Source organism: Nicotiana sylvestris, chromosome 8 (assembly GCF_000393655.2).
Source record: "Nicotiana sylvestris chromosome 8, ASM39365v2, whole genome shotgun sequence".
Classification (NCBI taxonomy): Eukaryota; Viridiplantae; Streptophyta; class Magnoliopsida; order Solanales; family Solanaceae; genus Nicotiana; species Nicotiana sylvestris.
Window position 1 is genome coordinate 199,900,744 of NC_091064.1, and position 9,430 is coordinate 199,910,173.

General features: G+C 34.3%; 2 protein-coding genes across 2 annotated transcripts; one reads left to right on the forward strand and one right to left on the reverse strand.

The window, feature by feature from the left end:
- Positions 1-2,660: 2,660 nt before the first annotated feature.
- On the forward strand, positions 2,661-6,979 carry LOC104217871 (monooxygenase 2-like). Its single transcript, XM_009768203.2, has 6 exons — positions 2,661-2,975; positions 3,071-3,217; positions 3,800-3,865; positions 3,962-4,127; positions 4,393-4,621; positions 6,256-6,979. The coding sequence occupies exons 1-6, from the start codon at positions 2,749-2,751 to the stop codon at positions 6,777-6,779; spliced, it is 1,359 nt and encodes a 452-aa protein (XP_009766505.1). The 5' UTR covers positions 2,661-2,748; the 3' UTR covers positions 6,780-6,979.
- A 161-nt stretch (positions 6,980-7,140) lies between these two features.
- On the reverse strand, positions 7,141-8,635 carry LOC104217870 (uncharacterized). Its single transcript, XM_009768201.2, has 2 exons — positions 8,410-8,635; positions 7,141-7,304 (listed from the first exon to the last, which is right to left on the reverse strand). The coding sequence occupies exons 1-2, from the start codon at positions 8,633-8,635 to the stop codon at positions 7,141-7,143; spliced, it is 390 nt and encodes a 129-aa protein (XP_009766503.1).
- Positions 8,636-9,430: the final 795 nt, after the last annotated feature.

Consider the following 9,430-nt stretch of genomic DNA (forward strand, 5'->3'; position numbering starts at 1 on the left):
TCCACGAGATACTGCATTCTTCATCTTGCAAACAATTCACCAAATGAATCAAATGATTGACAGGAAATCCGGATTTGGTTAAGTAATTTAGCACGTACCTTTTCCCTTTTTATTTTAGAGACAAACATAATAAAAAATGTAGCCACTTTAGGATATCTCTTTTAAATAATGAGATGAGCCCTGTTAGAAGAAAGATACACATTGCGTGGCCCTCAATAACTAACCATAATAATATTTAGAATTCAGGCTAGGCCGTTTAGTGAATCTCATGGCCTTCTCCAAAAATAATAACGCGTTAGACTCTTTAGGCGCGGCTTAATTAAATCATATTCTTAAATTCGGGTGCACATTGATGTGACCCAAATCCAAATCTCAACGAAGTCAAAATGTGTTGACGATCACGGGCGCATTGATTGTGACGTGGTTCGAGATGCATTTTCACGACGTTGCAATTCTATAAAAATAAGTGATAATGATAAAAGCGGTTTAAACTTAATAAAAGCACGTAAGTCATAACATGTATTTAAATCAGATATTTAGCCATTATAACAATTTAAGCGACCGTGCTAGAACCACGGGATTCGAGGGTGCCTAACACCTTCCCTCGGGTCAACAGAATTCCTTACTTAGAATTTCTGGTTCGCAGACTTCATTTGGAAAAGTCGAAAATTTCCTCGATTTGGGATTCAAGATAAACCGGTGACTTGGGACACCAAAAGCCAAACCTTTCCCAAGTGGCGACTCTGAATTTAAATAAATAATCCCATTTCGAATATTGTCACTTAAATTGGAAAAAATCCCCTCGCGCATTTAACCCTTTGGGGGCGGGCGCGCAAAAAGGAGGTGTGACAGACAGTGTTGTAATAAATCTTTCAGACCTTTATTTGTAGTATTCCTAGACAGTCTGTGGAATTGTGACACCAGTTCTGGGTATCTTATGTATGGATTGGTATTGGCCTCTTTATGAAATTATTACATTTGAGTCTTCCGCTTATTAAATACCGTTGTTTATCTAATATTGGTTATTAATTGTTAAAGGATTAAAATAGAAAAAAAGTAAATAATTCAAATAGTCGACTTGCCTAGCTTTCACTAGTAGGCGCCATCACGACTTCCGAGGATAGAAAATCTGGGTCGTGACAGATACTTTTCAAGAGAATACTTATTTTGATTCTCAAGAAGAACGTGAAATTATTTATTAAAGTGTGGACAAAGTAAAGGTAAAAATTAATTCTCGCCTAATGTTTACACCAATTCAATAATACATGACACATATCTTCATATATATTCTCCTCACTAAACTGTAATTAAGTAATCATATTATCGCCTTAATTTATGACTTAACTGGTAAATTAGTACAGTTTTGTATAACCAAGGTTAGCAATAAGCATAATTTGGGGTAAATAGATTCAATGTGGGTAATCTTCTTGGACATTTTACTCAAGAAAGGGTATTCATCAATGTGAATAATTGGACATTTTACTCAAGAAAGAGTGGATCAAGTTTGTAACAACTTCTTTTTAAAAAATTTATATGATAATTTTTCAAAAAAATTATAAGATTCTTTGTCTAGCTAAAGAAGTCTATAGCTGATATGATACTTTTTACTTAGATTTTAAAAAATAATAATTATGCTTCTCTTTTTATACCTGGTGAAGTTAGACAGATGCCATGCTTCATTCTTGTTTTTTCTTTCTTCAAATTATCCATGATAAAATATTATATATTTTTTAATTTAGAAAAGCAACACTATCGTTTGCAATCTAGTTATTTTTATCAGTTCAATTTTTCTATCCTGTTTTTTGTTATAGTGTCTTAATTTTTTAGAATTCATTCTAAATATTTTTAACTTTTCCGAGGTGGAACTATTGACAATTCTAAGCACATAAAATTGGAAAACGATCTAAGATTTTATTGAATCTTACTAATTAAAAAACACGTGAAAAGTTTGGACTCCTCTTACTTTTTGACCTTTACAATTCGAACCTCCTGAGTTATCTCTAGCAATTAGCTTTAAATAGTTGTCCAATTTTCATTAGTTAAATTTCCTTCACATCTAATCATCATATATTATTGGGTGGACGGTGGCCACATATCAAGATATATTTTTTTGCTTCCGGGTCCAACTCCAACTAGATAAATAGCAACCAACTTTTCATACACAAGTCTTTGAGTCATTATCGTGTCCAACTTTTGTACAAAAAACAAGACTTTTCTTGGTCGTAATGGGAGGCGTATCTTGATTATTGGTGTACATTGACTATACCAACGTCCATCTGAATTCAATACTTTCGATACTAATTGATAAAATCCCTAATTTTATAAATATATTTTGTGTGAAAAACCTTAAGGTCAAAATCATCGACTTAAAATTATGATTACTTATACGGTATACCGTTACATAATGTTATGATGGTGTAAGAAAAACATTTTAGTAACAGAAGCAGGGGCGGAGCCAATGTTGGTTGCAGGTTCGGCTGAACCCAGTAGTTTTTGTTCAAATTTTATATTTGTATTAAAAATATAATGAATATGTACAAATTACGTATTAATTTAGAAAGTAACTTAAAATGTTCAAATCGTAGTTCCGCCTCCCAACACAAGTTAAACCTCGCACCATATTTGGGAACATCCAATAGTGGATTTTCACTCACATTTATATGTCAACATAACTCCTCTTCTATATGCACATATATAACCCTCTTAAATTTATTTTCCCTCTATAGTCTTCCTTCTTGAATCTTGACAATGGCTTTAATCTCTTCGATTCTACAAAATGCCAAGTCGCGCGTATCTCTTTCTTCCTCAAACGTGTCTAGTTATTTCCAAAGAAAAATATGTCAAACACCTAGAGTTGGAGTGATCAGACCCATGTCTGTCTCAACTGTAAATGCTAAAGCTAATGATAGAAAAGAAGATATTGTAATAGTTGGTGCAGGAATTGCTGGCCTTGCTTCTGCTGTTTCACTTCACAGGTTTATTAATTAACTTCACAAACCTAATTTGCGTCTAAATGATTATTCTTTTTTTTTTAATATACCAAATTGATTGTGTGAGTTGTTATTTTTAGGTTTGGTATTAGAAGCGTGGTGCTTGAGCAAGCTGAGTCATTGAGAACTGAAGGAAGTTCAATAACACTTTCTAAAAATGGATGGAAAGCACTTGATGCTATTGGAGTTGGTGATGAAATTAGGAGTCAGTTTCTTGAAATTCAAGGGTATGTTCCTATAACTGTTCTGTTTTAGCCAAAACAATTGCTAATTTATTTTGTTAAATATATCGAGCATTGGCTCTTCCCGGACCCCACGCATAGCGCATATCCCTTTTATATGGAGCATTGGCTGATAGCTGGCTGTGATAGATGTAGGTGTAACACTAATTGCTTTCAACTCGAACTTTAGTAAGTTTTAAATATAAATGTTTTAGTAAGTTTGCATAGATTTGGGGTTTGCATCTATTGTCACAAAAGCGACACCTAACTTAAAATCCTATATCCGTCTCCTCTGTCAGACGCTTAGGGGCTCAAAACAACAGTTACGCTCCGATTAAATAGAACTATAGTGATATTTCAATCTTGATAGAACTATAGTTGATAGTGGGAGTTCTGTTTGACATACAGAATCAACAACAATAACGAACCCAGTGTAATCCCACTAGTGGGGTCTGGAATCGTGTAATGTAAATCAGTGTGACTAGCACACAACTTCATATCTCTCAATTAATTAACCAGTTTTAATCATGAAAAGATTGAGGACAAAAGGTAATCTGCTTTTCATTGTTGATGCCATATGCTTTGCAGGATAGTAATAAAATCAGATGATGGAAAGGAGTTGAACGCCTTCGGGTTCAAAGATGAGGACAAAAGGTAATACTACGTGATGGTTCTTTTCCAATTGATGTGTTTTTCAATGCAACTCTTTAATCTTCTTCTTCTGCTGCTGATCCCATGAAAATGCAACAGCCAAGAACTGCGGGTCGTGGAGAGGAGAGTCTTACTTGAAACACTAGCCAGTAAGCTACCACCAGATGCTATTTCTTTTTCCTCAAAGTTGGCAAAGATTGAAACAAGTGAAAATGGTAGTAATACCTTATTGCAACTTGAGGATGGAACTCGATTATCTGCTGAGGTAAATCTGCATGCTATTATTGCATAGACCTGTTCCTAACTGCCAAATAGACATATTTATCTAGCTTGATCCTGCAACTTCATCCCCTCATGGACTAAGCTCGTGAAAATTCTTTTTTAATAATGAGTGGCAGTGATACTTGAACTCATGATCTCTGTCTGCTCTAATATCATACTGAATTGTGTGACTATCTCATCCAAAAGCTTCAAGCTATTAGAGGGTACATTTTTATTGACTTTAATTATATTATCAACACTCTCCACAGGTAGTGATCGCTTGTGATGGCGTCTGGTCACCAACGGCTAGGTGGATGGGATTTCGAGAGCCTAAGTATGCAGGGCATATTGCATTCCGAGGCCTAGGACATTTTCCTGAAGGACAGCCATATGAACCAAGAGTAAACTATACCTATGGAAGAGGATTACGTACTGGATATGTTCCTGCTTCTAAAACAAAGGTCTATTGGTTTGTCATCTGCAACAGCTCATCTCCAGGTATATGCTTCATAAAATCTACTGTCAGTTCTAGCTCTTCATCTCTGCATTAAACTTAGGTACTTCTTTTCGGATTACATCTATGTTAACCGGCTAAAATGTTAGAATCAGATTGTTGTAGATAGGGTAAATCATGGTAGCCTAATTGGTTGGTTACCTGAATTTCAACCTTGTTGGTGGGGGGCTCAATAACATTAATGTTGGAATACATAGACAGGCCCCTAAACTTGCCAATATTTAGACACCTCAATTGAGGCTATGACATATTGGCCACTGGACATCTGCAAAATGTGCCTATTAAAGTGACAATCAATTGAAAAGATCAGACGTTTGAGTTTAAATTTCAGCACTTACTATTTCACCAGTGGGCCAAAAGACTCAGGAGTAAAAATGCCTCATGTGCATATGATCAATGTTTTAAGAGGAGGGGGCATGAGGCGGGGCGTTTTACCTCTGATGAGGCGAGGCGTAAGCCCTGAGACACGGGGCGTAAGTCCCACGGATCTTTAAATTTTACTAATTTCAAGAATTTTAAGATGGTATAAAATATAAAATAATTATAAAAATTACAATAGAATCACAAAATTATAAAAATAATCTATTTAAAATATTTATAAATTATAATCCAACTATGTATGAAAAGTATGACATATATCATAATATGCAAATTTGTTGCAACGTCGTTATAACTCAAACATCAAAAGTAATGTATTTGATGTGAAATCTTATATGTATCTCTGAAGGAGTAATGAATCTTGAAAGAATTTCGATATTATAGTTTGTTATTTTTTTAAAATAATTCTTTTATTTAATATGCTTTCTATTTGAAAGAGAATTTATATAAAAACATAATTCACAATTTAAATATGATTCTCTAGCATCATTTATTTTTAAGTTTCAACAAGTTAATAAACTGACACATAATTCACCATGATAACTAATTATTTGTAAATAGTTACTAGCTAATAATGGGCTATTAAATTAATAAGTATTGTATCTCGTAAATGTGAAAAAAATAATATTTAGGAAAATATTTATAAAAAAAATTATGGACTATTATATAATAAAGACATAACAAAAGTTAATAAATAAATACTTTTAAATGAAAGATTTATTTAAAATTTACTATCATAGAAGTCTTAGTGGATAACGTGCAATAATTTTTATTTTAATTATGACATAAAATACTCTCAACTTAATGATTAATGATTAAAAAAAAGTAATTTTGAATAGTCAATAATTTATTAAGAAAATTTGAGGATTTACAAGGTTAGTTACATACAATTGCATATAATTCTATTAAGCGAACCCAGTACGTTGGGCGTTGGGGCGTGTTCGGGGCGTAAGCCCCAACAGCCGAGGCGTAAGTCTCACGGAACTAAGCCCCACACATAAGCCCAGGGGCGTTTTGCGAGTGCTCCGCCCCGGAGCGAGTCCCAATTTTGCCTTTTAAGACAGAGCACATGATAGGCTTCCAACTTTTGTTCTATTTAGTGTGGGGTTGTTATTCCATGTTATTGACAGCAAATGTTTCGCATGTGACACCAGTTAATCAAACTAGAGTTAAACCAGATTGACAAGTTGGCCAGCACTTTTCTGCTAACACCCTTACAACTTTTGAATCTCTTTTGCAGGTCCAAGAATCACAGATCCATCTATTTTGAGGCAGCAAGCTAAAGAGCTCGTTAGAGATTGGCAAGTCGCGGACATGTTAACCCTGATTAATTGTACAGCAGACGACACATTAACAAGAAATCCCCTTTATGACCGATGGCTCTGGCCCTTAATAAGTCCTCCGCCTTCTATTGGAAGAACCGTGCTCGTTGGAGATGCATGGCATCCAATGACACCAAACATTGGTCAAGGTGCTTGTTGTGCATTGGAGGATTCGATAGTTTTGACAGAAAAGCTAGCAGAAGCAATGAAATCTAAACATATTTCTGTGGAGGAGGCATTCAAAGCATATGGAAATGAAAGATGGCGCCGTGTCTTTCCATTAACAGTAATGGCAAATCGCGTGGGAGCATTGCTGCAGTCTGAGAATAAACTGATATGTTCTGTTAGAAATAACATCGTTGTGCCTAAGCTGCTTAAGCCCAGAACATTGACGAGACATGCCAATTATGAATTCGAGCAAACTAAAAGAAACAAACATTAGTTTTAGAGGGAGGAATACTTAGCAATAGCTTGCCAATAAAAGTTTCCCCAAATTACAGTAGGCAGAGTGTATTAAAGTAAAATCCTGTTTTGTAATTCATTCTTCATATCAAGAAACATGCTAATAGCTGTACTTATGCTTCTGTATCAGAAATCAGAATATACTTCAGCATTACAAAAGGGGGAAACCATTCACTATAACACTTTCTTTTATCGCTACACTTTGGGACAATTGTTAATTTTTTTCCAAAATGCCAGCGGGATGTCACCTATATATATATGTTGTATACAGTTCACTAATTTAACATAAGAACCACGATCGATGATGTCTATTCTAGATGAGTGAAGGAACTTCATTCTTGTCATCCTTCAGCTTCATTATTTTCTTGACCTATCGACTTATCAGTTGGATCGATGTCCTCCTCTTCCAGCTTTGACGTGAAACTGCTTCTGTTGATTTCAGCTTGAGTTACAGAAGTGTTGACTCTGGCAACAATTGAATCAGCTTTATTCACCATAGTAACTGCTGTGCAGGATAGAAATATGTCTTAACAGCAAATTGATAGTCATAGGCAATTTTTCTCATTCAGAATAATGGCGGCATAGATAAAACATTAACATTTTAAGGTCCAACAAAAATGGGTAAAAATGGGGATAACTCAACTAGAAGTATACAATACAATGCAAAGAACAGTAGAGGAAACAGTCAATTGTGTTGCCTCAGAACCAAAACACAAAAACCAAATAACAATAACAACAACAAAAACGACCCAGTAAAATCCCACTAGCGGGGTCTGGGGAGGGTAGTATGTACGCAGACCTTACCCTACCTCGAGGGAAAAACCAAACAACAAATATTTGGGAATTGTCTAATGTACCTCAGAGCTAGAGACCACATTATATAATAGCAGAATAATCTAGACAGATGGACTATGACCGTCATCACAAACTGGTATGTTGACAGAAAGTTATTCTGGAAATTTTTCGAACAATTCTGTCTTGATAGTTCAATGACAAATCTCTCAACTAAACAATGTATGGATATGATGATGGTTGATCTGTTATATAGCTAGTTCTCAATTTCTATATGTATGATCATTTCGAGTGAATTCCATGATCATTTACCGACTATAAAAAAATTACGAGCAGCCAATATTGCCTATTGATGAAATACTCCTGTTAACACGTTACACATTAGCAAGCAGAAAGCTGGAAATCTAGTCAAATGTTCAATGTGGGGGGAAAAATTATCCACAAAACTCCAACTTTATCTTAAATACAGACAACAGAGAACCCCCAAAAACATGAAAGTGCATCCATATAATCCAAAGTACCAACGACAAAAAGGAAAAGAAAAGAAACATTCGAGTCGTAATGTCTCTTCTATAGGCAAAAGATCTGATTTCTACTATCAAAAGATGCCATTTACAAATTCACATCCAATCTCCATCTTGTTTCCACATTATTCCATTACAAAGTAAAAAAGACGAAGTATAACCGAATGGGTCGGCAAAATTCAGCTGTACATGAATAAAACCAAATCTACATATCATAAAAAGAATCTTTAAACAGATTCAGAAGAAGCAAAACAGAAGATACTGAGTTTTTTGGGGGGTTTTAGTAAAGATTACCAGGGCTAGAGAAAACCCACAAAATGAAAGCAGAAAGCAGCAGAATTAAAGGGATGAGATGAATGGAATTTTCAGCAGATCTGAGTCGATTTCTTTCTTTTTTAGCAACGTGCGAATGAGGGTTGAAAGTTGGAAGTTCTTCAGTTTCAGTAGATGTAATTGTTGATTTGAGATTTGGAGAAAAGAACTCGTCAGATACTCGTGTGGTACTTGATGAACGGTACATGGCTTTTCTTGTAAAGATTACAGAATTGAAAGGATTGGCAAAAAATGGAGTTTTTGGATTTGGAAGAAAAAAAAAAGTGGGGGTTGTTTTGACTGTTATTTTACGCGGGTTCTGGGAAGTTGACAACTTGTAGCGGCAGCGTGGAAATGGACATCTCTAATAGAAAAAGGAAATAATAAGAAAATTCGAGTGGACCTATGAACTATTCTCACCGACGGTCCTACGTAACGTACTGCGCAGAACATTGTATTTTTTAATATCTCAAAAAACAAAGGGACAAAAACTTACTATCACACCTTCCTTATTAGTCCGTTTAAAAAAAAATGATATATTTCTATATTTAAAAATAAAACATTTTATTTTACCAATTTTATCCTTAATAACAAGCTTTATAGCAACACAAATATCATAACCCACAAAACTTTTGTCCCTTTTAAGCTAGCAAATGCAATTAGTTTTGACCGATTGATCAATTTTGTATGTTGTCCCAAATATTTTAGCCATTAGGTTAAGTTGACTAACACTAAGAAGTAAAATTTTCGAACAAACTTGATATAATTAACAACCTTAAAAATAGAATAATAATCTGCTATAGTCAATTAAATTGGATTGATAATATAAAATTCTTTAAACGATCAATGTATATAACTTAACTCCTATTTTTTTAAACTTCAAATGCTATAATTTTTCAACTTTAATTAAATATTGTCGAAACGCCTACTAAGTCGAAATATTATTTGATTTTGAAATATATTTACTTAGTGGATAAGATATAATTATCAAACCGTGTAAGTA